The 27853-nt window shown below is 44.3% G+C and overlaps 1 protein-coding gene across 1 annotated transcript in view; it reads left to right on the forward strand.

Annotated features, from left to right (window-relative positions):
- Positions 1–27853, forward strand: part of LOC113158450 (echinoderm microtubule-associated protein-like 6) — a 40182-nt gene that overhangs the window by 8143 nt on the left and 4186 nt on the right. The window contains exons 7-40 of the mRNA XM_026354361.1: positions 3338–3411; positions 3908–4035; positions 4120–4257; positions 4338–4479; positions 4588–4702; positions 6038–6247; positions 7092–7259; positions 7930–8036; positions 10125–10243; positions 10438–10624; positions 11450–11555; positions 12557–12650; positions 13126–13226; positions 14164–14366; positions 16459–16570; positions 17055–17182; positions 17970–18111; positions 18214–18366; positions 18477–18608; positions 18733–18821; positions 19177–19353; positions 19438–19672; positions 19805–19931; positions 23175–23253; positions 23329–23458; positions 23538–23636; positions 25424–25597; positions 25705–25913; positions 26028–26185; positions 26300–26414; positions 26502–26690; positions 26992–27164; positions 27314–27476; positions 27707–27810. Coding sequence (XP_026210146.1) covers positions 3338–3411; positions 3908–4035; positions 4120–4257; positions 4338–4479; positions 4588–4702; positions 6038–6247; positions 7092–7259; positions 7930–8036; positions 10125–10243; positions 10438–10624; positions 11450–11555; positions 12557–12650; positions 13126–13226; positions 14164–14366; positions 16459–16570; positions 17055–17182; positions 17970–18111; positions 18214–18366; positions 18477–18608; positions 18733–18821; positions 19177–19353; positions 19438–19672; positions 19805–19931; positions 23175–23253; positions 23329–23458; positions 23538–23636; positions 25424–25597; positions 25705–25913; positions 26028–26185; positions 26300–26414; positions 26502–26690; positions 26992–27164; positions 27314–27476; positions 27707–27810 — 4780 coding nt within the window. The remainder of the gene's footprint in view (positions 1–3337; positions 3412–3907; positions 4036–4119; positions 4258–4337; positions 4480–4587; positions 4703–6037; positions 6248–7091; positions 7260–7929; positions 8037–10124; positions 10244–10437; positions 10625–11449; positions 11556–12556; positions 12651–13125; positions 13227–14163; positions 14367–16458; positions 16571–17054; positions 17183–17969; positions 18112–18213; positions 18367–18476; positions 18609–18732; positions 18822–19176; positions 19354–19437; positions 19673–19804; positions 19932–23174; positions 23254–23328; positions 23459–23537; positions 23637–25423; positions 25598–25704; positions 25914–26027; positions 26186–26299; positions 26415–26501; positions 26691–26991; positions 27165–27313; positions 27477–27706; positions 27811–27853) is intronic.

Raw genomic sequence — 27853 nt, forward strand, 5'->3', positions numbered from 1 at the left:
CTGACTGTTCCGTCTCCATCTTGTCCTTTTCTTTCTCTGACTGTTCTGTCTCCATCTTGTCCTTTTCTTTCTCTGACTGTTCTGTCTCCATCTTGTCCTTTTCTTTCTCTGACTGTTCCGTCTCCATCTTGTCCTTTTCTTTCTCTGACTGTTCTGTCTCCATCTTGTCCTGTTCTTTCTCTGACTGTTCTGTCTCCATCTTGTCCTTTTCTTTCTCTGACTGTTCTGTCTCCATCTTGTCCTTTTCTTTCTCTGACTGTTCTGTCTCCATCTTGTCCTTTTCTTTCTCTGACTGTTCTGTCTCCATCTTGTCCTTTTCTTTCTCTGACTGTTCCTTCTCCATCTTGTCCTTTTCTTTCTCTGACTGTTCCGTCTCCATCTTGTCCTTTTCTTTCTCTGACTGTTCCGTCTCCATCTTGTCCTTTTCTTTCTCTGACTGTTCCGTCTCCATCTTGTCCTTTTCTTTCTCTGACTGTTCTGTCCTCCTCTTGTCTTTTCTTTCTCTGACTGTTCTGTCTCCATCTTGTCCTTTTCTTTCTCTGACTGTTCCGTCTCCATCTTGTCCTTTTCTTTCTCTGACTGTTCGTCTCCATCTTGTCCTTTTCTTTCTCTGACTGTTCCGTCTCCATCTTGTCCTTTCTTCTCTGACTGTTCTGTCTCCATCTTGTCCTTTTCTTTCTCTGACTGTTCTGTCTCCATCTTGTCCTTTTCTTTCTCTGACTGTTCTGTCTCCATCTTGTCCTTTTCTTTCTCTGACTGTTCTGTCTCCATCTTGTCCTTTTCTTTCTCTGACTGTTCCGTCTCCATCTTGTCCTTTTCTTTCTCTGACTGTTCTGTCTCCATCTTGTCCTTTTCTTCTCTGACTGTTCCGTCTCCATCTTGTCCTTTTCTTCTCTGACTGTTCCGTCTCCATCTTGTCCTTTTCTTTCTCTGACTGTTCCGTCTCCATCTTGTCCTTTTCTTTCTCTGACTGTTCCGTCTCCATCTTGTCCTTTTCTTTCTCTGACTGTTCTGTCTCCATCTTGTCCTTTTCTTTCTCTGACTGTTCTGTCTCCATCTTGTCCTTTTCTTTCTCTGACTGTTCCGTCTCCATCTTGTCCTTTTCTTTCTCTGACTGTTCGTCTCCATCTTGTCCTTTTCTTTCTCTGACTGTTCCGTCTCCATCTTGTCCTTTTCTTTCTCTGACTGTTCGTCTCCATCTTGTCCTCTGACTGTTCGTCTCATTGTCCTTTCTCTGACTGTTCTGTCTCCATCTTGTCCTTTTCTTTCTCTGACTGTTCCGTCTCCATCTTGTCCTTTTCTTTCTCTGACTGTTCCGTCTACCATCTTGTCCTTTTTCTTCTCTGACTGTTCCGTCTCCATCTTGTCCTTTTCTTTCTCTGACTGTTCTGTCCTCCATCTTGTCCTTTTCTTTCTCTGACTGTTCTGTCTCCCATCTTGTCCTTTTCTTTCTCTGACTGTTCCGTCTCCATCTTGTCCTGTTCTTCTCTGACTGTTCCGTCTCCATCTTGTCCTTTTCTTTCTCTGACTGTTCCGTCTCCATCTTGTCCTTTTCTTTCTCTGACTGTTCTGTCTCCATCTTGTCCTTTTCTTTCCTTGACTGTCTCCATCTTGTCCTTTTCTTTCTCTGACTGTTCTGTCTCCATCTTGTCCTTTTCTTTCTCTGACTGTTCTGTCTCCATCTTGTCCTTTTCTTTCTCTGACTGTTCCGTCTCCATCTTGTCCTTTTCTTTCTCTGACTGTTCTGTCTCCATCTTGTCCTTTTCTTTCTCTGACTGTTCTGTCTCCATCTTGTCCTTTTCTTTCTCTGACTGTTCTGTCTCCATCTTGTCCTTTTCTTTCTCTGACTGTTCTGTCTCCATCTTGTCCTTTTCTTTCTCTGACTGTTCTGTCTCCATCTTGTCCTTTTTTCTCTGACTGTTCTGTCTCCATCTTGTCCTTTTCTTTCTCTGACTGTTCTGTCTCCATCTTGTCCTTTTCTTTCTCTGACTGTTCTGTCTCCATCTTGTCCTTTTCTTTCCTTGACTGTTCTGTCTCCATCTTGTCCTTTTCTTTCTCTGACTGTTCCGTCTCCATCTTGTCCTTTCTTTCTCTGACTGTTCCGTCTCCATCTTGTCCTTTTCTTTCTCTGACTGTTCCGTCTCCATCTTGTCCTTTTCTTTCTCTGACTGTTCCGTCTCCATCTTGTCCTTTTCTTCTCTGACTGTTCCGTCTCCATCTTGTCCTTTTCTTTCTCTGACTGTTCCGTCTCCATCTTGTCCTTTTCTTTCTCTGACTGTTCCGTCTCCATCTTGTCCTTTTCTTTCTCTGACTGTTCCGTCTCCATCTTGTCCTTTTCTTTCTCTGACTGTTCCGTCTCCATCTTGTCCTTTTCTTTCTCTGACTGTTCCGTCTCCATCTTGTCCTTTTCTTTCTCTGACTGTTCCGTCTCCATCTTGTCCTTTTCTTTCTCTGACTGTTCCGTCTCCATCTTGTCCTTTTCTTTCTCTGACTGTTCCGTCTCCATCTTGTCCTTTTCTTTCTCTGACTGTTCCGTCTCCATCTTGTCCTTTTCTTTCTCTGACTGTTCCGTCTCCATCTTGTCCTTTTCTTTCTCTGACTGTTCTGTCTCCATCTTGTCCTTTTCTTTCTCTGACTGTTCCGTCTCCATCTTGTCCTTTTCTTTCTCTGACTGTTCCGTCTCCATCTTGTCCTTTTCTTTCTCTGACTGTTCCGTCTCCATCTTGTCCTGTTCTTTCTCTGACTGTTCTGTCTCCATCTTGTCCTGTTCTTTCTCTGACTGTTCTGTCTCCATCTTGTCCTTTTCTTTCTCTGACTGTTCTGTCTCCATCTTGTCCTTTTCTTTCTCTGACTGTTCCGTCTCCATCTTGTCCTTTTCTTTCTCTGACTGTTCCGTCTCCATCTTGTCCTTTTCTTTCTCTGACTGTTCCGTCTCCATCTTGTCCTTTTCTTTCTCTGACTGTTCCGTCTCCATCTTGTCCTTTTCTTTCTCTGACTGTTCCGTCTCCATCTTGTCCTTTTCTTTCTCTGACTGTTCTGTCTCCATCTTGTCCTTTTCTTTCTCTGACTGTTCTGTCTCCATCTTGTCCTTTTCTTTCTCTGACTGTTCTGTCTCCATCTTGTCCTTTTCTTTCTCTGACTGTTCTGTCTCCATCTTGTCCTTTTCTTTCTCTCCTCCTTCTCTTTTCTCTTGTCATCACTTCTTGTCTCCTCCAGCACATTTTGTTTTTCTATTCATCTCCTTTCTTCTTCTCTCCTCTTCTTTGTTGCAGCGTTTCTCTTGTATCTCCTCAGACTTTCTTTCTATGTTAATCCAATGCTCTTCTTTCTCCCCCAGGTTTGTCTATTCGCAGTGTCTGCTGGCGAGCCGACCGGATCCTGGCAGGAACTCAGGACAGCGAGATCTTCGAGGTGAGAAAGAGGCTGCAGAGTTTAACAACTCCTCATTGACCAAAACCAGTCATTTATAATAAGCTGATAATAAAAGGTTTGACATTGACAAAGCTAAGAAAAAATATAACACATTGAAGTTTTTGAATCATTAATAAATGAATCAAACATTTCTATTAATAATTTAATTAAAATTCCATAGTTATTGTGTAGCTGAAGTAAACTGTGACTTCCAACTCATTTAAACTATTAATCCTGGTTTTATTCTAGATTTTTCACTGAAGTGTTTTAGTTGCACATGTGGTTTAAGATGTGAAACATTAACAAACCACGGCTCTGACAGCAGCTGCAGAGCCACAGGTCGGATCTGAGTCAGGTCTAGAACCACAAAGGAGAGTGGACCAGATCTGATTTGACCTGGTCTGATCAGATCTGACTCAAAGATCTAAATTTCTCCGTCTGTGTCACGTGATGTCTAACAAATGTATTCAACTAAGACTTGTCTGTATCTGTCCAGGTGATGGTGAGGGACCGGGACAAACCGCTGCTGATAATGCAGGGACACAGTGAGGGCGAGCTCTGGGCGCTGGATGTGCACCCGAAAAAACCTCTGGCTGTGACTGGCAGTGACGACCGCTCCGTCAGGTCAGTATGACACACAGGTCTCAAGTGTCCAGGAGCCAGGGGAAGTGTTCATCTGACCAAGAACGTCTGTCTGTGTGTTGTCAGGGTGTGGAGTCTGGTGGATCACGCCCTCATCGCTCGATGTAACATGGAGGAGGCGGTGCGGAGCGTGGCGTTCAGCGTGGACGGATCCCAACTGGCTCTGGGCATGAAGGATGGATCCTTCACTGTGCTGAGAGTCAGGTAACACACACACACACAGTTCAACAGAGCGCTGTGTTTGGTTGTCATGTGGTGTTAACACTCTGTTCTCCACCCATCAGAGACATGACAGAAGTGGTTCACATCAAAGACAGGAAGGAGGTGATACATGAGATGAAGTTTTCTCCAGATGGAGCGTATCTCGCCGTCGGTTCCAACGATGGACTGGTGGACATCTACACTGTCCCCCAGAGATACAAGAAGGTAGGAGAGGAGCCGCGTCAGCAAGCGACGACAGACTTAAACATGACACAGCGTGAACACAAAGCTCCTCTAGACTTCACTTCAGTGCTGGTGCTCCTTCATTTCCAGGTAGGCGAGTGCAGTAAATCCTCCAGTTTCATCACTCACCTCGACTGGTCTCTGGACAGCAAAATCCTGCAGACCAACGACGGCGCTGGAGAACGTCTCTTCTACCGAATGCCCAGTGAGTCTGTGCCGCCTCATGATGTCCTTTTTTAGGTAGATGGTGGTGAACAATGAATTAATGCAGAGATATTCTGAGAACGAGGTGCAATGTGCTGAACTGAAACTTTCACACTCACAATAACCTGGTTCTGGGACACAATGAATGAATGTGGTTAATTTAATATAATAAACTGAAAATGATCAACTGTGGACATTTAATTATTCCTTTATAGGTTTCCATGTGTACTTACTGTACTTCTACATTTATTTAACAATAATAATAATTGTCCTTCTTTTAATTTGATGTCCATGTCCAGGAGTGGACATGAAACAGGTTCCTTCTTGTATCCTAAGTCTTTTCTTGCAGAATGTGTCAAGATGCCAAAAATCCACTGTCAGATAAGCACAACTGCTCCCACCCACACAGTCAGATTCATGCATGTATTCATGAACTGGATGTGATGGTATTTCTCTGGTGGACCTGGGACACGGACTAGGACACCAACACACACTCATGCAGTGATGTTATGACAGGAAAGAACGAGACAGACTCACAGACACAGAGACTGACTGAGACATTTAGTTTAGTTTTTTAAAACAATAATTAGAAATTTAAAGAGTTTACATCTGACAGATTTGGAGACACCCGTGGTTACCATGGCAACAGCGGTCCCCGTTTATCCGAGATCAGAGCAGATATTAGAGCAGCTGGTCGTTCTGATCCCAGTGCAGCCAAACAAACTCAGGTTGTTTTAATGAAGCAGTCAGTCAATAATAATCACAGCAGCAGGACATATTGAAGGAGCTGGAGGTGTGCAGCTCCTAATCTAACAGCTCCGTACGTTTCATCACTGATCTCATCCACCGACAATAAAAAGGAACTAAATGACGGCTGTGTTGTTCTGGAGAAGATGCTTTGACGAAGGATGCCGATAATTTCATTAACAATCACTTTGTTTCCTGTGACTGCTTCACAGCAGCAGCAGCAGGTGGAGGTGTTAGCATTAGGTAACCAACCAACGACGCAGGAGGAGTCAGAAGCCTGGAGGAACACAGTCTGCTAATGTATGTAAGACAGCAGCAGCGTTCCCCTTTAATCCAGCCTGGGAATAGTGAACACCACTGCAGAGAAATGCAAAAATGAGGGTTTGAGTTAGTGAACGTACAACTTTGAGAGAGAGAAAGAAAAGACTCGACGATGACGCCACAGACGACAGAGCTGCAGGATCCTGGACGTGTGGAGCTGAAGATTCAAATCTGCACCCTCCGTTCTTTTCCTGCACTCACCAGTGATTAATGTGATGATGTCATCAGCGTCTGTAGAGGAGTCAGTTCTCTCCTCTTTCTCCTGCAGTGGGGAAGCCGGTCAGTAAGGAGGAGGTCAAAGGTCAGCGATGGGCGTCCTGGAGTGGCGTCCTGGGTCCAGAGGTCAGTGGCATCTGGCCAAAATATTCAGATCTCAGTGAAATCAACGCTGTGGACGCAAATCACTCTGCTGCTGTGCTCGTCACTGGGGACGACCTGGGCCTGGTGAAACTCTACCGCTTCCCCTGTCTGAGGAAAGGTCTGTCTCCCTGTCTCTCTGTCTTTTTGTCTCTCTCTCTCCCTGTCTCTCTGTCTTTTTGTCTCTCTCTCTCTCTGTCTCTCTGTCTTTTTGTCTCTCTCTCTCTCTGTCTCTCTGTCTTTTTGTCTCTCTCTCTGTCTTTTTGTCTCTCTGTCTTTTTGTCTCTCTCTCTCTGTCTCTCTGTCTTTTTGTCTCTCTCTCTCTCTGTCTCTCTGTCTTTTTGTCTCTCTCTCTCTCTGTCTCTCTGTCTTTTTGTCTCTCTCTCTGTCTTTTTGTCTCTCTGTCTTTTTGTCTCTCTCTCTCTGTCTCTCTGTCTTTTTGTCTCTCTCTCTCTGTGTCTTTCTGTCTTTTTGTCTCTTTCTGTCTCTCTCTGTCTCTCCCTGTCTCTCTGTCTTTTTGTCTCTCTCTCTCCCTGTCTCTCTGTCTTTTTGTCTCTCTCTCTGTCTTTTTGTCTCTCTGTCTTTTTGTCTCTCTCTCTCTGTCTCTCTGTCTTTTTGTCTCTCTGTCTTTCTGTCTTTTTGTCTCTCTCTCTCTGTGTCTCTCTGTCTTTTTGTCTCTCTCTGTCTCTCTGTCTTTTTGTCTCTCTCTCTCTCTGTCTTTCTGTCTTTTTGTCTCTCTCTCTCTGTCTCTCTGTCTTTTTGTCTCTCTCTCTCTCTGTCTCTCTGTCTTTTTGTCTCTCTCTCTCTCTGTCTTTCTGTCTTTTTGTCTCTCTGTCTCTCTGTGTCTTTCTGTCTTTTTGTCTCTCTGTTTCTCTCTCTCTCTGTCTCTCTCTGTCTTTCTGTCTTTTTGTCTCTCTGTCTCTAGTGTCTTTGTCTGGTTGCTACATTATGTGTGCTTTTCCCAGGAGCTAAATTCAAGAAGTACGTCGGCCACTCGGCCCACGTCACCAACGTCCGCTGGTCACATGACCTGCAGTGGGTGCTGACCACAGGTGGAGCTGATCACGCCCTGTTCCAGTGGAGGTTTCTACCAGAGTCAGTCATGAATGGAGGACTGGACATCAACATACAAGGTACGAAACAGGAAGCAGGGACAGGAGGAGTAGGAAACACAACAGATTATTTATTATTATTATTATTATTATTACTAATTAAGGAACTTTAAGGTTTCTATAAAGAGAGTAATCGTCCTGCTGAGTTAAGGATCCCTTAATAAATACATGTGATAAGTGAAACATTCAGATATTACATATACATAGATACTTATTTCCAAATTGATATCAGATCATCTTTTAAAGTCCAGTGGTTTCAGGTTTTCTCCAGGTACAGTTCAGGGTTTCACGGGTGGTCCAAGGTTGAGCATGATGATAGTTACAGGATTCAGGGTCCCTGAAGTAATTCAGAACTGTTTTTTTATTAGTTACAGGTTTGTGGTTCCAGGCTTTTCTTCAGATGGTCGTGTGTGTTTCCTGTAGTGTTTCAAGGTTTTGTGGTCTTTCTGAGTCTTGGTAAATGTCATGAAGTGGTTTTAAAAGTGGATCCTGGATTTCTTAAAGATACTTCGGGAAGGGGATTGCATGACTGGTTTTGGGTCTCAGAGGACCTCGTAAATGTTCAGTGAGCCTTCAGAGCCTGAATCTTTCTTGTGTGTGTCCATTAGGTCAAAGAGGAGCTGAGGAGTGGTTCTACAGTGTTTCGATGTTTGTGTTCATCTCATCTTCTCTGTCTGTGGTTCCTCTGTAGACAGTCATGGTGACTCCAACAGTGAAGAGTCAGACAGCGACATGTCAGACGTCCCAGAGCTCGACTCCGACATTGAGCAGGAAACGCAGATCACCTACGACAGACAGGTACGACCTACCTGACAGGTGTAGCTACGAATGTTTTTACTGCAGAGTGTATTTGAATGGAGGCTGCACTGTCGGCTCCTCGTTCTTTCTCCCATCAACTCGAGTGGAGTGGGGCTCTGGGCAGTTTTCATGGTGATCATGAAACACGCCTTATCTCTGCTGCCAGCCGCTGCCTGGCACGCGTCCCTGTGACTGTCGCTCTCAACAATGTGCTGTTTGGAGATAGAGCTCAGAGAGACATGTTTGTTTAGGTTTATCCAAATCCGGTTAAACTCCTGGTTCTGGAGTTTAACTGAATTTGGCTTCATGTTCCCCTGTTCCATTGGTACCCATGTCCTGTTTTCTGTTTTTGTTTGTTTTCTTTACAGTCGTGGAAAGTAACTAAGTACAGTTACTCAAATATTGTAGTAAAGGTTTGTTCACAGTGTGAAATGAAAAATATTTTCTCCTGACGGACTTGCAGTGTAGCTGCAACAGCTGCTGAGCTGACGTTCAGTGGCAGCTGGACGTCAGTTAGAAACACTACTGTATCTTCCAGAGCTGAATCAGTTCGACAGGTTCGACAGGTGGACAGCAGTAGTAGTACAGTCCTTCCTACTTCCAGGTCGTTTTGAGACAGATGGCGTCCCCTCTGCTGAAGAAGAGATTTTTGTGTCCATCAGATGAAGATACTGGTCCTGAGGTGTTAGCAGACTCTCAGTTTATCTAAAGGGTGGAAGAGTCTCTGTCTCAGTTGGTGGGTTCGAAGGGAACACATACAGAATGTGGTGTTTTCCAAAGATCCTTATAAGGCTCTTGCACGCCCCCCATCCAAGACACTTAATCAGCTTTGAGATTAAAGTGAGCTGCAATTAAACAGAACATGTTGCATTTCTGGATTTAAACATTCATGTTATCAACAGCATCAGGAAAAATCTATTTTCATGTCACTCTTTTTGTTTTTGTATATTTTGTTATACTGTAAAGAGAAAACAGAGGTTGTGGAGAAACCATGGAGTCTGGATTCTAGTCACAGTTAAACGGTCTGTAACCCACAGCACTGATCCACCGTGACACTCCGGAAATATTCAGTTTTGTAAATGGAAAGCAGAGAGAAGTGGAGCGCTGCCAGTCCTAAACCTCCTGGGAGCAAAGTCTCTCCCTGTGAAACTCTCAGACAGCTGAAACGCACCAACTCCCCCTCAGCACAATCATTTGCATGAAAAATGAGCAGGCGTGTGTTCAGTTCAGAGCAGAGAAGTGTGTGGACAGTACATGTCATGTTTGTCAGTGATTGTGTTGTGACGAATGGTTTTTATAGAGATGATTTATCTTTCCTGTTCCTTTATATAAAAACATTTAAACTGATGATGATCAGTGAACTAAACATGTTGCCTGCATCCTGCTGCAGTAGAAATGTCCACAACAACACGTCTGTCATGTAGATGGTAAAAAGTTATGAATATGTTAATTATTTTGTAGAAAACCTATAATAAATCAAAAATCATGCTCTTTTGTTTTGAAATCTCCAGTTCTCATAATACTGAGTAGGTTGTGAGCTACAACGATGAACCAGCTCCTCTGGATTCATAGACCTCATAGATCACTTGATCTCACTGAGGGAAACAGTCAACCTGTTCATTCTGCTGTAAAGAGCATCTTCTTATGATTTGAGTGTGTTTATGAACATGTATGAAGGATCTGTGATGGTACCTCAGCCATCAATGGTCAAACCTCCTTTTTCTTGATTGCTTCCACCTGTCTCCCCCATGTCGTCTTTCTATCTTTTAGTGGATTTGTATTTTGTTTATTTGCGACATACATTGATGATAATGAAGACTGTGGTAAGAATAAATCAGGAAGTCCTAAACGGATGTATGACTCCAATTAAAAGTAGAAAATATGATTACATGAAGCGTTGAGACACTAAGTGTACCTATAGCATCACACCTGTCAGTGTCTCCTGCAGCTTCACCATCAATTCATTAATGAATGAATCCTCCTGGAGGAAGATCACTCTACATCATAATAACACTGCGTCTTTCTTGTGGCCCCAAATTGATAAGATCCAGTATTTAATGAATGAATCGTGAACATTTCTGTGTGCAGGTGTATAAAGAAGACCTGCCTCAGCTGCGACAGCAGAGCAGGGAGAAGAAGCAGCAGGTCGGATCTCTGAAGAGACAGAGAGGACCGGAGCAGGGCCTCCGACTGCAGTTTGTTCATGGGTAACAGATCACAAATAGATCCAGTTAGATCCAGCTGGTTGGTTACTGCTGGGTGTTTGTATCATTGTGAGGACCAGCGTGAATTTTTAACCACTGGACTGAGGGCATTTGTAGCTGGTCCTCACAGTGAGAAGGGTTTTTAGGGAGGGGGTGAGGGAATGAATTATTTCAACTAGTGTCCTCCCACCGACCAGGTACCGAGGTTACGACTGCAGGAACAACCTGTACTACACGCAGGGGGGAGAGGTGTTGTACCACGTGGCAGCAGTGGGTGTCGTCTACAACCGGCAGCTGCACAGTCAGCGATTCTACCTCGGCCACGACGACGACATCCTGAGCCTCAGCATCCACCCTCTGAAGGACTACGCTGCTACAGGACAGGTACACAGACAGGTGCACAGACAGATACACAGACAGGTGCACAGACAGGTGCACAGACAGGTGCACAGACAGGTGCACAGACAGGTACACAGACAGATACACAGACAGGTGCACAGACAGGTACACAGACAGGTGCACAGACAGGTGCACAGACAGGTGCACAGACAGATACACAGACAGGTGCACAGACAGATACACAGACAGGTGCACAGACAGATACACAGACAGGTGCACAGACAGGTACACAGACAGATACACAGACAGGTGCACAGACAGGTACACAGACAGGTACACAGACAGATACACAGACAGGTGCACAGACAGGTGCACAGACAGATACACAGACAGGTGCACAGACAGGTGCACAGACAGATACACAGACAGGTGCACAGACAGGTACACAGACAGATACACAGACAGGTGCACAGACAGGTACACAGATAGAGAGAGAGAGAGACAGATAGAGACAGAGAGACGTACAGACAGAGAGACGTACAGACAGACAGACGTACAGACAGACAGACGTACAGACAGAGAGACGTACAGACAGAGAGACGTACAGACAGAGAGACGTACAGACAGAGAGACGTACAGACAGACAGACGTACAGACAGAGAGACGTACAGACAGACAGACGTACAGACAGAGAGACGTACAGACAGACAGACGTACAGACAGAGAGACGTACAGACAGACAGACGTACAGACAGACAGACCTAGGGCTTTACAATAACTCTTTCTTGACAAATACAGACACACAGTGTGTTTGAACCCGGTTCTGACCCGACTCAGTAAAACAGTGATTTAACCCCCTGATGTGTGCAGGTAGGGAGGGACCCGGCCATCCACGTGTGGGACGTCCAGACTCTGAAGTGTCTCTCATTACTGAGAGGATTTCATCAGAGGGGAGTGTGTGCTCTGGACTTCTCAGGTACTCTCTAAATGTCTGGGTGGTGGGGGGGTGAGAAGGGAGTCGATGACAAATATGACATAAAGTCTAAAATGGGACATAAATATCATGATGGAAACATTTCAGTCGTTTTATTTTTACCAGTCAATTTGATTCGTTCAGTGATTTAGAAAACCTTTGTTTCTCCTCAGCTCATAGTTTATTTATTTGCTTTGACTGAAAACGCTTCATCCACCGTCATTAGATCACTAATAACCTTCTGCACCTGTCCTCAACTCTGAGCCAGGAGATTCTGGACACAAGTACAAACCCTAGATAGTTCGTAATCAATTAAGAAATTAAATTACAAAAACCATGAAACCCCCCTCTGGTGTCTGCTCAACATGGTACAGTCCAATATCCCCTGACTATATAAAGCTCTGGACTCTCCCAACACCTGTAACCTGGAGGTGAAGTGGAGGAAAACACAAACACACCTGTGGTAACGGAAATGAGAGATATCTTAAATAAAAGACTTTGGACCAATGTGCGACACATGCAGTTATTTCTTTAACGTGTAAATGATGAGAGTGTGTCGACTGACATCACAGGAGATGACTGTTAGCTAGGCTAACATGCCAAAACCCATGTGCTCAGTTGTACAAACAGGACGTAGCTTGAAAGGCTAAGACACAGTCTACAGACGGATGCATCCATACTGACGGTTCATACACGACTAGAACTACAGCACGTCCGTGTTTCCAGCTTGATTTGAACAGATTCTAACGTGAAGCTGAGGATGTGAAACCTGCGTCCTAGACGACATGAGCTAACACGAGGCAGCTTTCCTCCTCACTACACTGTGGTCCAGACTAAGTTCTGGATAATTGAATAATTATAATAATTTAGAGACACGTTAACGTTAACCTACTTTTGAGGAGCTGGACGGCTCCGAGAGTCGTAGTTGGTAGCTGACGTTTTGGGCCTGTTAAAGGTCTAAATCCTCTTCGTGACGTCTCTCTTCTCTGGGTGGTTTCCTGCAGCTGATGGAAAGTGTCTGGTGTCGGTGGGAGTCGATGACGGACACTCGGTTGTGATCTGGGACTGGAAGAGAGGAGAGAAACTTGCTACAGCCAAGTAAATCAAAAACTAACATCAGCCTGCAGATGAATGTGGTTCTGTATTAAAAGTACTTTTTATACTTTTACTGGAACAGCTGTTTCTTCTAGGACACCCACTGTTACTGGTACTACATGATACCAGTAGTACTACCAGTAGTGGTACTACATGATACCAGTAGTACTACCAGTAGTGGTACTACATGATACCAGTAGTACTACCAGTAGTGGTACTACATGATACTAAAGCTACTGCTTCTATTACTACTGACACACCTACTTACATACTAGTAGAAGCATGAGCTCATATGTTATTACTACTTGCTGTAGTACTGCTGTAGAAGTACCATTACTACAATTATTACTACTGTACACTCCACTCTTTTTCGGCTGCAGCTACATCTAGTACTACTAGTTTCCTACTCTTGTATTATTGCAGCTACTTTAATCTACAGTTTATACTATAAATACTGTACGTTCATGTCTTTTTACAGGGGTCATAAGGACAAGATCTTCGTGGTGAAGTGTAATCCAATGCTGATGGACAAACTGGTCACAGTGGGAATCAAACACATCAGGTTCTGGCAACACGCAGGTAAAAATCAGCTGCACAATCGTATCAATATATGTTCACTTCACTTTACTTAGTTAAGCTGGAATGGAAGAATCACACGGCTGAAGATAGATTACAACACTACAACATAGCTGCCAGGGTTTATAGACATCATAAATCCAACCACTGTCTAACACAGCTGTTTTAAAATGCATAGTAGCAGCACAACACATAACACGACTATACGCTGACTCCACCACCTTCTCACCGTCAAGTCCTTTCTCCTCTGCTGATTGGTGCTGACCTTTCCTGCAGCAACAGCCGGTGTCTCGAGAGACCAAGTTTAACTGAATCTAATGTGCAGAGATGTGTGCAACGTGTGCAGTGTTTTGTGACCTTTATGCCAGAGATGTTCAAACTGTGGGGTGAAGGATGGCGTGGAAGGAGTGGTGCTGAGATACTGTGTGAGGTGATAGAGACAAGTGCTGGGTCTGTTGAGGTTTACCACGGTCTTAAAGTCATAGCTTGATGAAATCTGAAACGGATATGATGCAGGGATGTTATTATCTTCCTGTTCAGTGCAAATAAATCTCCATAAACTCTAAATCCTAGAAAACAGACTCCAGAATAATCCATAGACAGATGTCTGTACACTGGAAACTAGAACTAATACATGATTCTGCACACGGTAGAAATATAGTTTAATGTAAAAGCTGCTAAGTCACAGTGCAGCTGACTGAATCCAACATTGTACTGTGTACTTCTGTCAAAGTCGCCTACATTATTGGACTGTTAGAACTTTAGGGGCTGTCTGCTGTGTAGAGAGTGCCGAGACTTTGAAACCTCCTGCTTTAGGCTACTGACACTAAAGAGAAAGAATTGCCCCAGTTTATATCTCTGTTCTTTTTTACTTCTGTTCTTATGTTGCTGTGTGTTTTATCAAGTTCCATCTCACAGACTACTTCACTCTCCCCTCTAGGCGGTGGTCTGACCTTCAAGCGTGGGGTGTTCAGGAGCGTTGGGCGTCCAGAGACCATGATGTCGGTGTGTTACGGCCGCAGCGAGGCGCTGGTGTTCTCCGGCGCAGCAACCGGTGACGTTTACATCTGGAAGGAACCGCTGCTGCTGAAAACAGTCAAAGCCCACGATGGGCCGGTGTTCGCCATGTTCTCCCTGGACAAGGTGATTAGTAGGTCTGCTAAGATTATTATCTTATTGAGATGATCACTGGAACGTTTGGACTGAACTTTTTATTAGAACATTTTAGAATCAATATTATATTTTTATATAGTTTGAATAATTCATCCTAGTGAATTAATAAACCACTGATTCTGATTAAGCAGCTTTATAGATTGATGTATAAAATAGTAACTGAGCCTGTTCTGTTTGAAGCGAGCGGCTCTGGATTGATCCTCAGTGATATTCTCCATTTGTGAGGAGTCCGAGATACCCGAGCGTTGTTTTTGATTTTTCTAAAGTGCAGCTTATAACGTGTGTGAAGATTCTCAGTCGTCCAGGTGAACTTATCTGGAAGTTGAGTCATGAGGCGACTGGACTTCCTTCTTAACCAGACTGAAGAAACTACTTGATGAGTGGTGACGCGTCCAGTTACCGTGACTCAACGTCCAGATGAAGCTAATAATGTTTGAACAGATATGAGGTTATTTAGAGTGGCAGCTGACAGAGAGAAGGAGCTCCTGAACACATTCTCTGATTATTATTATTATTAGTTATTAACAGTGCACGAGTTAAATTTGGAGATGGTTTACATGTTGCATCTTAATTTGATAATGTTTCTTTTAAAAATCTCTTTTTCAAACATCCTTTATGGGAGCTGCCCTTCTGGGCCTCTCTGGTGTGTTTCTTCATCTGCAGACAGCTGTAAATCTGTACTATTAGATGTTTATGGAACATAAGTAATCTGGTTGTTCACACATTCAAAGAAGCAGCAGGAAGTTGATAAAATGTCACCAGGGAACAGCTGATAGTCCGGAGTCTGTCTGCAGAGCGAACAGTGGGGTTTTCATTTCATCTATCTAATGCACACATCATCTTTAGTGCCCCTCCTGGCCTCACACAGCGTTGTAGCTGAGGGTTGTTCATTACGGCTCCATCACTGCTGATGTTGTAGGAATCCGACTTTCAGTCTTTTTGTGAGTGTTCAGAGAGAAACAGGTTTTGATTAAACAGTGCGACTGCTTCTCCAGATGGTCCTCCTCCTACTAATGGGCCCTCAGCTAAATACCCACAACCTAACTGCAGCAGACATGTAGTAGATTTACATGTTTTTACTGTAAGTGTTTTCCTCCCTCGCTCTCTCTCTTTCTCCCTGTTCATTGTTTTAACTCCCTCTCTTCATTCAGTGTATAGCTCGCTCGCTCGATTTACATAACAGGATTTACTCAGCCAACAGAGAACTACACGAGAGTCTGGATTTACCAAAACCTCCCTTAAATCCATAAAACCTTGTTTCTTTGTTAGCTCATGTTCAACATGATTCTGTCTCATTCTCTCATTTGTTTTTTACTTGATTCTCTTTCATGAACACAACATTTCAATACGTCCACATTTATCACACATTAGAGCCGTAACAGAGGTTTTAGGTTCTCTGGGCTCCAATCGAGTCTTTTGAAAAAAACAGAGCTCAGCAGGTTCAGTCAAAACATTACAGGTTATAACCCCAACCAGGTTAAAGGTCACCACAAACTGGACACTGGGTACTGGTCATGAAAGGTTCCTTTAAAAAAGGTGTATAAATATAAATACACAGGCTGTAGAAGCAAATAATGAAAAGACAAAGCAAAAACAGACAAAACATTTTTAATTTTCATTTAATTACTAACTGTTGTTGTTTTGTCTTTTTTATCATCAGTGTTCACGGAGAGTTTTATGAATGAAGTAGAAAAATGTTATAACAGCAACTGAGTCTTCAGAGGAAACAAATGTCAAACGGATCTGAAGATCTCAGGCTGAGTGGGAAGACGAGGGAGAGCGACCTGTCAGGAGAGGATAACAGCACACAGCTCTAAGGGAGGAAGGAAGGAAGGAAGGAAGGAAGGAAGGAAGGAAGGAAGAAGGAAGGAAGGAAGGAAGGAAGGAATGAATGATGTGACTGAAACTGAGGGAAGACAGGAAAGACAGAACTCTGGTCTGAAATCTTCTCTCATGAATCTCATGAATGTACTTCGTCTCACTATAGGAGCTCTACTCGATCTTTACTGTTTATATACTGAAGTATTACTGTAGTAACTGAAGTAAAATGATTTGTCTTCAGGGTTTTGTGACAGGCGGGAAGGACGGTGTGGTGGAGCTGTGGGACGACATGTTTGATCGTTGTCTGAAGACCTACGCCATCAAGAGGGCAGCTCTGTCCCCGAGCTCTAAAGGTACACACAGTACTTCTACTGTATCACCACTACTCACCTGTATACTGTAGATACTACAGGTGAGTAGTAGTGATACAGTACTTCTACTGTATCACCACCACTCACCTGTATACTGTAGATACTACAGGTGCTTTAGATCTAATTATTATTAAAAAGTCTCATTAAAGGATCATTAACATCTTTTCTTTATCTAAAAATTAATTTGTTGATGATATTTTTTTTTGGGTCCCAGTTTGGTGACAAACTTTAATTTGTCTTCTTCCAGCTGTTGGAAGTTTCTGTGTTTTTAGATTAAATGAGTCGTAGTTAGAAATGTTCTGCTTGTTTAGTAGTTCAGAAATTCTTCTGTCCAACAGCGCCATCAGGTGGGGACAGGTGGGGACACATACAGGACCCTTTGTATACTGACTGTTTATCCTCAGAATAATAATAATGATTGATGGGATGTGTGTGTGTGTGTGTGTGTGTGTGTGTGTGTGTTCAGGCCTGTTGCTGGAGGACAACCCGTCCATCAGAGCCATCACTCTGGGTCACGGTCACATCTTGGTGGGAACCAAAAACGGAGAGGTTTTGGAGATCGACAAGACCGGACCCATGACTCTGTTGGTGCAGGTATATGATGCATTCAAAGACCGAGGGACAGGTCTTTAGTGATACGTTCAAAGATAGATGATTTACTAAAATGAGTTGTCACTGTGTTTGGTTTCAGACGTTTGCACGGTAGTTGTTAAATATACAAGACAGGACATACTGTAGGATGTAAGCATGTAATAGAGTTTAAAAGTTGTAGTGCAGGGATTAGATGAGCAGTGATGGACACGCCATTAATACAACATCCACTAGTAGCTGTGATCAGACCACGTGGTCCAGTTCTAATAGAATTATAGTCTAATGAGACATCTCACATCTACATGTATAATACCATCTGCTGACGAAGATCGTGTGATATGATCAAAAGGTCCAGTTCCACTTATTCATCTGTCGTTTCCTACGTGTTTGTGTGGACAAATGTTAGTGTGAGGACATTTTGTCTAGTTCAGTACCTGTTGCCATGGTGAGGAGAGCCGTCTGCCACAGATCAATAGGCAGTGAACGGAGCGCGTGTTGGACGATGTCCACGTGTCCCTGTCTGGATGAAACACATTTATTTTGTGTTCATGAAGCGTGTGATGTTTCCTGTGTGATGCACCTGAGAGCTTTTAGGTGTCCGTGTGCAGTGATGCGTTCACGGTGTGTTTGACATGAACTCACATTTGGTTTCCTGTGATCTGTCGTGAACATTAGGATCAATCTGACCAAGCAGCTGAGAAGTATTTCAATCGAGAGTAATATGTCTTTAGAACCTATTTCTTTTGTTTCACTCCTGACTTTTTGATTGTAATTCGTTGGGCGTGTGCAGGGCCACATGGAGGGTGAGGTTTGGGGTCTGGCCCCACACCCCCTCCTCCCCGTCTGCGCCACCGTCAGTGACGATAAAACCCTGCGACTGTGGGAGACGTCGGCCAATCACCGCATGGTGGCCGTCCGCAAGTTGAAGAGAGGTCAGTTAAAGGACCAGACATGTTTAAAATCCTGGGACCATTACTGGTGGCCTCACTGGTCCCTGCACCAACACTTTGTGTGGATGTGTGTGTGTTTTCCAGGCGGCCGCTGCTGCGCATTCTCTCCTGATGGAAAGGCCTTGGCGGTCGGCCTCAGTGACGGCGGCGTGCTGGTGGTAAACGCTGACACGCTGGAGGATCTGCTGAGCTTCCACCATCGCCGTGACGCCATCTCTGATGTTCGCTTCTCACCGGGTACACACACACACACACACACACACACACACACACACACACACACTCCATTCCCAGAGACACTGTTTGTGACTTCCTCTCACTTGGTTTTCCACCACATCTGGTCACAGACTCAGGTAAATACCTGGCAGTGGCGTCACATGACAGCTTTGTGGACATCTACAACGTGCTGAGCAGCAAGAGAGTGGGAATCTGTAAAGGAGCAACCAGCTACATCACACACATCGACTGGGACGCTCGAGGTAACACACAGTTTGACGTCGACCATCCCTCTGAGCCACTATCACAGTTACAGAACAACAGTGAAAGCTGAACTGTAGAGAGAGACTGGGTCATTCTTAGCATTTCTTTCTGTGTGTGTTGCAGGTAAACTGCTGCAGGTGAACACAGGAGCCAAAGAGCAACTTTTCTTTGAAGCCCCGAGAGGAAAAAGACAAACGATCAGAAACTCTGAGGTGTGGATGAGAGCACACACTCACGCTTCTTAAAGGTTTAGAAGATGGGTTCACAAATAGACAGCTGCAACATTGGAGCAGGTTCCGACCTAAAAGATTCCTTAATGTACCTGTAATTAAAACAATCAGCACAGCATCAACAGTACATGTGATGTTTATCTGAACTCCAGTCAGATGAAGCAGCTACTGAACTGTAGCTTCCAAAGTCTTTTTACTACAAATGTCCTGCGTTTCTCTGCTGAGCTGCTCTAATAAAACCAGCCGACCTGGTGCTAAACGTTCTTTAGTCTTCTGTTCTGTGCAGGATTTAAATTAGAGAAGGAGCTGGAACGTTCATGTCTGTCTGTGTGTGTAGCTGGAGCGGGTTGACTGGTCCAGCTGGACATGTGTTCTGGGTCCAAGCTGTGAAGGAATCTGGCCGACGCACAGCGACATCACCGACATCAACGCCACGTCTCTGACCGGAGACCGAACGCTGCTCGCCACCGGAGACGACTTTGGCTTCCTGAAGCTGTTCAGCTTCCCTGTCAGGGTACGAGCCGCACATGAAATCACTGCAGGTTTCATCCTTTGAAAATAACTGGGTCATGTTTGGTACATTGTTCTCTTCCTCCAGGGTCAATACGCCCGCTTCAAGCGCTACGTGGGCCACAGCGCACAGGTGACCAGCGTCCGCTGGGCTCAGGACGACTCCACCCTGCTGACGGTGGGTGGGGCCGACACCGCCCTGATGATCTGGGCCAGGGAACAAGGTGGTGGGGTCGGTGAAGAGGGGGAGGTGTCTTCGCTTCGTGACAACCGTCCACCTGTGGACAGCGAGGAGTCGGAGGACGATGTCGAGGAGGACGGAGGTGGGTGTGTGTGTGAAAGCAAAATAAAACAGGACAATCTGATGAATCAGTCAGTTCTGAGTGTGTGTGTGTGTGTGTGTGTGTGTGTGTGTGTGTGTGTGTGTGTGTGTGTGTGTGTGTGTGTGTTTAAAGGCTACGACAGTGACGTGGCCCGAGAGAAGACGGTGGATTACACCACCAAGATGTTCGCTGTGAGCATCAGAGAGATGAGAGGAGCTAAACCTCACCAGCAGCTGAAGGAACTGTCTGCTGAGGAGAGGTATGGACACACACACACACACACACACACACAAGTCCTGAAGTCTCGTCTCTCTTTAACGTCCCACATCGGTGGAGGTTGCACACCATGTTTGTCACATGCAGTAATCAGAGCCTCTGGAGGTCGGTCTGTCTCAGACTGGAGCAGCATCTGCATGCACAGGCTTCTGCTGTGTGTGTGTGTTGTACCTACTAACAGATCTAATCTCTGTATTGATGAACTTCTGTCTCCAAAACACTCACCAGTAAAGGGCACTGCAAAGGAACAGATTTATAAGAATGTCAGAAAACTAGAGACGGAGCTGATTCCATGAAATATTTAGATATAGATATTTAGATTACTCTACATATACATATTACGTATACAGACTCCAGGTCCCTGGGAGCAGACACATAAACGCCCCACTAGTCTCATCTGGGAGAAAAGGTGTTTTTGGTCATTTGTGTCGTTTTCTGGTTGTTTTGTGGCTCTTTAGATTATTTCTGTCTGTCTGTGGTCGTTTGGTGTGTGTTTGTAGTTTTAGGTCATTTTTCATATTCACGTAGTTTCTGACTTCTGAACTGTAGTTCTGGCTCTGTAGAAGGTATGTCTGTCTTCCTGTCTGTCTCTAAATCCGTCTGTCTGTCCTGTTCTCCTCATCTGTCTCCCCCCTCTGTAGGACTTGGTTTGTAGTTCATTATTTCTGTAGTTTAGTTTCTCTTTGTACCTGTTGTCTGTCTCTTTGTTGTCACCTAATGTCCCTTTTTAGGGGTTTTTGGTTTGGCCCCCTGGTCCTGGTAGATCCTGCAGACATCCATCCATTGGGTTTGACAGAGCAAAATTCAGATGAATGCACAGCTTCCATGTCGTGGCAGTGACTTTGAGAAGCAGTGGAACAATAAAGACGTAGTTGTTTGAGTTCTTCCTCTTGTTCCCTTGTGGTCTCTGCACTTCCTGAGTGTTGCTGCTGCTCTCTGGCCTTGCTTGTAGAAAGTCTTAATATTTTTTAATATCTTTTAACTTGCATTCCCCTGGAGGCAGGGCATTGTCAAGTAAGTATGAGCCGATACTTACTGTAGAGATGACTCATTTGATCGATCTGATTAAATTTCATTTCTTTCTGTTCGTTCCTTCTCATTCTTCCATTTCTTCATTTGTTCTGTTCTGCTGTACAGTTTATGGTCTGTAATTGTAATTAGAACACTGCACGCCGTAACTGCAGAGTTGGAGAACGGGGATCAGGATACATCGTTCTGTGAACACATTTAGATTATGTACAGGTGTATTAAGGGGAAGGGCAGAGATGAAAACACCTGTAAAAACATAAAGCACAGACAGACATAAAGGGCCAACATATCTCTAAACAGTTACAGGTACCAAGCATGACACAGTATGAACCCTGTCAGTGAAACCTTTTGCCTGTTAGCACAATTAGCTGATCACTGTCACTGATGTGTGTGTGAGTGTGTGTGTGAATGAGTGTGTGTGAGAGTGTGTGTGTGTGTTTTCTAAAGTTCTGTACCTTGGTTCTCTCCCTCTGCTGTCCAGAGGATCCAGGTAACACCTGCTCACCTGTCTGTTCCACTCCTGTCGGCATCACTGTCATTTTCCAGTTGGTCAGTTTTTTCCATTAGTAATAAATGAAGTAACTGTGACACAGATGTAACGGGTGTAGAACGACACAAACGTTAGCTAAGCTGATTGCTGTTTTCCTTTGATTTATTTGCTCTTCAACAATGCCTGTAGAAAACAATGCCACACATTGTTTTCTGGCCTGTCCTGCACATCTGACCCCCCCAGCGATGCCTAGCAGCAGTGTGAGGGAAAAAGGGGGCTTTTCTCATAACATATACAATTATTACAGAGGCTCTACAAAATAGTCAGAGCTCTATACCTTGCTGCAATATATACTTTACATAGTATATTAATAATCAAGAGCAGCTGATTACAAAAGAAAACTTTTTTCTTTACATATTACAAACCACAATAACAAATTACAACAGTTTTCTTCAGCATTGTATGTAAACCATGAAAATACACTCAAAAAACGATTGCATGTGGTTGGATGACGGGATATAATTAACAGACATTAAAAAAAAAAATGAAAAGAAACGTACCTGCAGAAGACATTAATACATATTGTTTTCTGACTTGTCCTGCACATCTGATCCCTATATGTACAAAAATAAAGTTTCCAGTGAGAATTCAATGAAAACTCTACACAGCTACTTTAACAAACCACATGGCGGCTGCTGCTAAAGAGTAAAACAAAAACGGCTATAAAACGTATACTAGGGGTCAAAACTCAACAAAAATGGCTCAATATCATTGTAACATTACAGCCAAAGTTATACAGTAAAAACAACATAATAAACAAGTTATGCTATAAAGACATTAGCATAATAGCGCCACCCGTGTTCCTCCACAGCACCGACCTCAGAGATGACTAGAGACAGTGTGAGGGGAGGGGGACGAGACTCCAGAGGTACGGAACCTCAGGAGGAACAGGCGAAGTGCAGCAATACAGATCCCCAAAAGGGACAAACAAAGTGCAAATAAAAACTGCTCAATAAGATAAAATTCACAAATACTAAATAAACTTTTCATAATAATAAATAAAATTCACAACATAATTAAAAATAATAATTCTAAAATAAAGTGACTTTTCTAATCTGTTACACAGAACTACATATACTGTAAGTAGTGGAGTAAAATACTGTAAATTTCCTTTTAAATGTAGTGTAGTAGAAGCATAAAGTACAAATACTGCGCTCCACCACACATCACGTCACATTACCTGGAGGCCAGTGTCCAGCGCCACTCGTTACTACATCTACTACTTCTTTGTAGTACTTTGGCTGCTACTGTTACTGTTACTATATTCCAGTTTCTGTAATTCATCATGCAGTCTGGCCCATTTGAGGACAATATGTTAATATATGATTTATTTAAAGGTGGAGCTGATTTGAACTCTTTATGTTCTGACAGCTGCTTCATCCAGAAGAAACCATCAGTTCATTAGATTCTGTTTTGAGGGTTTAAGTAGTAAGTAGTACTACTTGTACTGTTAATACAGGTGACAGGTCAGGTTCTAACTGTCTGCGTCTGTCCCGTCTGTCTGTCTGAATTACAGTCCTGTGTGCGTCTGACTTGTCTGTCTGCAGGCCGACCATGCTGTCTCACTGACTGTCCCTCCACCCGTCTGTCTTCCAGACTTGTTTCTCTTGACTGATTATGTGATTAACAGATCCATTGATTCTTCAGGCCTCCAGTGAGTCGAGCAGCGCCGCAGCCGGAGAAACTGCAGAAGAACAACGTCTCTAAAAAGAAGAGAGTGGTGGAGGTATGTCTGTCTTCCTGTCTGTCTCTCAATCTGTCTGTCTGTCCTGTTCTCCTCATCTGTCTCCCCCCTCTGTAGGACTTGGTTTTGGATCATGTGTTTGGTTTCCGGGGTTTCGATTGTCGTAACAACCTGCACTACCTCAACGACGGTACTGAGATCGTTTATCACACTGCCGCCACCGCCATCGTCCACAGCTTCAGCACCGGTAACCATGGCAACGGTTGTAAAGCCCACCCATTACATTTTCCTTTGACAGTTTACTGAGATGTGTTTACGTGCTGCAGGAACTCAGAGTTTCTACCTGGAACACACTGATGACATCCTGTGTCTGACCGTCAACCAGCACCCGAAATACAAAAACGTCATCGCTACCGGACAGATCGGTACGACACGCGGTGTGAGAGACGTGTTGCTGCGTTTGTGCACGGCAGTGTGTTTCTTTACTAACTCCAGTCCTGCTTTTCTCTCCTCTGCTTCCTGTTTAACCTCCCTGCTTTGCTTTTTCCACCGAGAGAAAGGAAACCAGCTGATAACATGACAAAAGCTTTGTCTTTAAGAGATTAGTACATTATCCTGGCTGAAATGTGCCTATTTGAATCAACTCACTGAACAGTTTCATCTGTTTTATGTTTGTTGTTGTTGTTTGTGTGTGTGTGTGTGTGTGTGTGTGTGTGTGTGTGTGTGTGTGTGTGTGTGTGTGTGTGTGTGTGTGTATGCGCGCTTTGGCTGGCCTCATTTGTCACCATCGCTCTCACAACACCTCAGGTGACGTCAGTGAACTCTCAGGTAAAAGGAAATAAACCTCATTGCCCCTCCCATCACGACAGACACCCTGAAACCCAGACCTGCAACACTGATCCTTCAAGATGATTAGTACTAACTGTCCATGTAGTACAAGTACTGTAAAAAAATATCAGTTGGATGGGTAACTCGTGGTTCCTACTGATACTTAAATACTAGACCTTCAGAAGAAATACTGAAGTTATACTTTGCAAGTACTCAGAAATAAACCACCTTTATCTTATTTAGTCAAATGTTTTCAAATCCTGTAATAATTTACATAGAGATGCATAAAACACCAGTTTTGTACTCTGTAGGTACCCAGCACCTACAAAAATACTTAACAGTTTCATTCCTTTCCTACCCCACATTCCATGGATGGATTATGAGACAGTGTCTCTAAGATTTGTCTTCACGGTCAGTTTCTGTCTCTTTGCAGTTGTTTTGCATCAGTTTGTGTTTTGTTTCTTTCTTTCTATTTATGTCCTTCTACTAGTTTTGCATGTCTTTGTTGTCTTATATTTACTCTGTTCTGTGTTCATTTTGCCTCCTTCTGGTAGTTTTGCGTCACTCTGTGATAGTTTTGTGTCTCTGTGTGGACCATTTTGCATTTTGTGTCTCTACTAAATTCCAACAACAGTAAACAGTCTAGTACTACTCCTACTACTACTTTAACCCCTGAACCTGTGCACAGAAACCCTGTTAAATAATCCATCTGCCCTTGTTTTCTTCACCTTACTTAGATTTAAGTATCAATACAAACCACATTCATAAAACAGAGTAAAAATAAAAATTACAGGTTGTAAGAAACAAACCCTCAAATCTAAAATTTAGTTTTTTAATTATTTATTCAGTTTTTATTTTTTATTTTTATTTTATATATGGCACAGACGGTTGGCACCTTAATCTCGTCATACAATGTTGCAATGACAATAAAAGTTTATCTCATCTTATCTTATCTTTATTAATAATGCAGGAAGCACCTGTATTCACATTTGCCTCCTCACAGAAGACGCGTTTGTCTGAAGTTAAAGTTTCAAGTCTCTGTGAGCAAATAAAGGAAATTATTTAAAACCCCACTGGAAAGGTTCAGTAGGAAAGTAAAAGTTGTGTAAATGTACTAAAACACACAAGTATAGTGAATCAGTGGATTACCCCAACCCCAACCGGTGGAGGCAGATGGCCACCCACCCTGATCCTGGTTCTGCTGCTGCTGGTGCTGGTCTGGTTCTCAGGGTGCTTGTGCTGCATCGACCCTTCTAACTGCTCTGGTTTCGTCCTCTTTTTCTCCTACGTAGCATCTATTAGTGGTTTCTGTTCTAATCGTCCCGGTGATGTTATAAAACCTCCGTTTCTCTCCTCTCTCCTCACGTTTGATGATCCTGTGTAGGCACCACTCCGTCCATCCACGTGTGGGATGCGATGAGTAAACAGACTCTGTCCATCCTCCGCTGTCCTCACACCAAAGGCGTCGGCTACGTTAACTTCAGTGCCACAGGGAAGCTGCTGCTGTCTGTCGGAGTGGAGCCTGAACACACCATCACGGTGTGGCGCTGGCAGGAAGGTCAGACTAGGATCTGATCAATAACCAATAAACTGCAACACACACACAGCGATTCAGAAGATTCAATTAGAACACTGAATTAAAGAAGAGTCTTGTCTTCGCTGCAGGATCCAAGGTGTGCTGTAAAGCTGGACACCCTGACCGGATGTTTGTGGTGGAGTTTCGCCCAGACTCGGACTCCCAGTTTGTGTCAGTGGGGATCAAACATGTGAAGTTCTGGACACTTGCCGGTGGTGCGCTGATGTACAAGAAGGGCGTGGTGGGGACGCTGGAGGACGGCAGGATGCAGACGATGCTGTCCGTCGCCTTCGGTGCTGTGAGTTCCCTGTTTTTAGAACTGGTCCTGAACGCTCCACACCTGAAGCAGGTGAGTTCAGTTCCGCAGCCGCTGATGTTTTAAGCCGGTTTCTTTGTTAATGTGTGTTTGCAGAATAACTTGACGTTCACCGGAGCCATTAACGGGGACGTCTACGTGTGGCGGGACCACTACCTGCTGAGGGTGGTGGCGAAGGCTCACACCGGGCCGGTCTTCACCATGTACACCACCCTGAGGGACGGACTCATAGTCACTGGCGGCAAGGAGAGGCCGTGAGTAGCACAGTCAACAGTTTAAAGAAAAGAGAAGCAGAGGTTAAAACCCTCTCGGCACCAACTGCAGGACTGCGACTTAAGATGCTTCGTCTGTGTGTCTGTGTGTGTCAGGACCAAGGAGGGTGGAGCAGTGAAGCTCTGGGATCAGGAGATGAAACGTTGTCGAGCGTTCCAGCTGGAGACGGGGCAGCAGGTGGAGTGTGTCCGATCCGTCTGCAGAGGCAAGGTGAGAACGCTTCATTTAGACCTTCTCTCCTCCACCTCCACCCTCTCCATCTCGTCGTCCTCCTCATCAGCATCTCTTCTTCCTCAGGGTAAGATCCTGGTGGGGACGAAGGACGGAGAGATCATCGAGGTCGGAGAGAAGAACGCAGCCTCCAACATCCTGCTGGACAGTCACGGTCGCGGGGGGATCTGGGGTCTGAGCGCTCATCCTGCTAAAGAGCTCTGCATCACGGCCAGCGACGACGCCACCATCAGGCTCTGGGACCTCGCGGACAAGGTTCAGATTAGAGCCACTCGTCATGAACGATCAAATGTTCTTTACTTCATTTAATTCTATTAGATATTTGTTTCACTTCAGAAAAGGTTCCAGCTGCTACACAGGTGGACGGTAAAGACCTGACACAAACACATTTAACATCACAAACAGGTCAGAGTTGGATTCTGAAAGACATGGAGATATTATGACCTAAATATTAGATACAGGACGGACAAAGACAGAATGTGGGTTTTTATTCTTCTATTTTTAGATCCATGAGTTATTAGTGCTGTTCTGTCCTCTTCCTTCTCTCTCTGTGTAGAAACTGTTGAACAAGGTGTGCGTCGGCCACGCAGCCCGGTGTGTGAGCTACAGCGCAGACGGGGAGATGCTGGCGGTGGGCATGAAGAACGGCGAGTTTCTCGTCCTCCTCGCCAACTCGCTGAAGATTTGGGCGAAGAAACGTGACCGCAGCGCTGCCATCCAGGACATCCGGTAGGAGGGAGAGAGGAGAGGGTGACGGGAAAAGAAAGAACCTAAAAATAGAACCAAAACTAAGTTCTTAAGGCCGCAGATCAGAATGGAGCAAAGCGTCTGAATGTAGAACAATGTGACATTAGATTTACTGTATCTGTCCTGGGCAGGTTCAGTCCAGACCGGCACCTGCTGGCGGTCGGTTCTGTAGAGAACACGGTGGACGTGTACGACGTGAGCGGAGGGCCGAGTCTGAACCGACTGGTTTACTGCAGCGACATCCCAGCTTTCATCCTGCAGCTCGACTTCTCTGCTGACAGCTCCTACATACAGGTACTGACTCATACTGTGTGTACATGTACACATGTACTGCTGATGCATTTATACTTACACAGAGTAACATGATGAAAGTACCACACAGGTAAAGTTTCAATGATTAGAATAATGTGAATATGAATAATTAAGTTTTCTTTGTTTTAGTTGGACTCACAGAGTGTGTGTGTGTGTGTGTGTGTGTGTGTGTGTGTGTGTGTGTGTGTGTGTGTGTGTGTGTGTGTGTACAGGTGTCCACAGGAGCTTATAAGCGGCAGGTTTTCGAGGTTCCTTCAGGGAAGCTTGTGAGCGACCAGACTGTCATCGACAGAATCACCTGGGCAACATGGACCAGGTGACACACACAACATGAATTCATATATTTGATGAATGAAGAT

This window comes from Anabas testudineus, chromosome 15 (genome assembly GCF_900324465.2).
Source record: "Anabas testudineus chromosome 15, fAnaTes1.2, whole genome shotgun sequence".
NCBI classification, from domain to species: domain Eukaryota; kingdom Metazoa; phylum Chordata; class Actinopteri; order Anabantiformes; family Anabantidae; genus Anabas; species Anabas testudineus.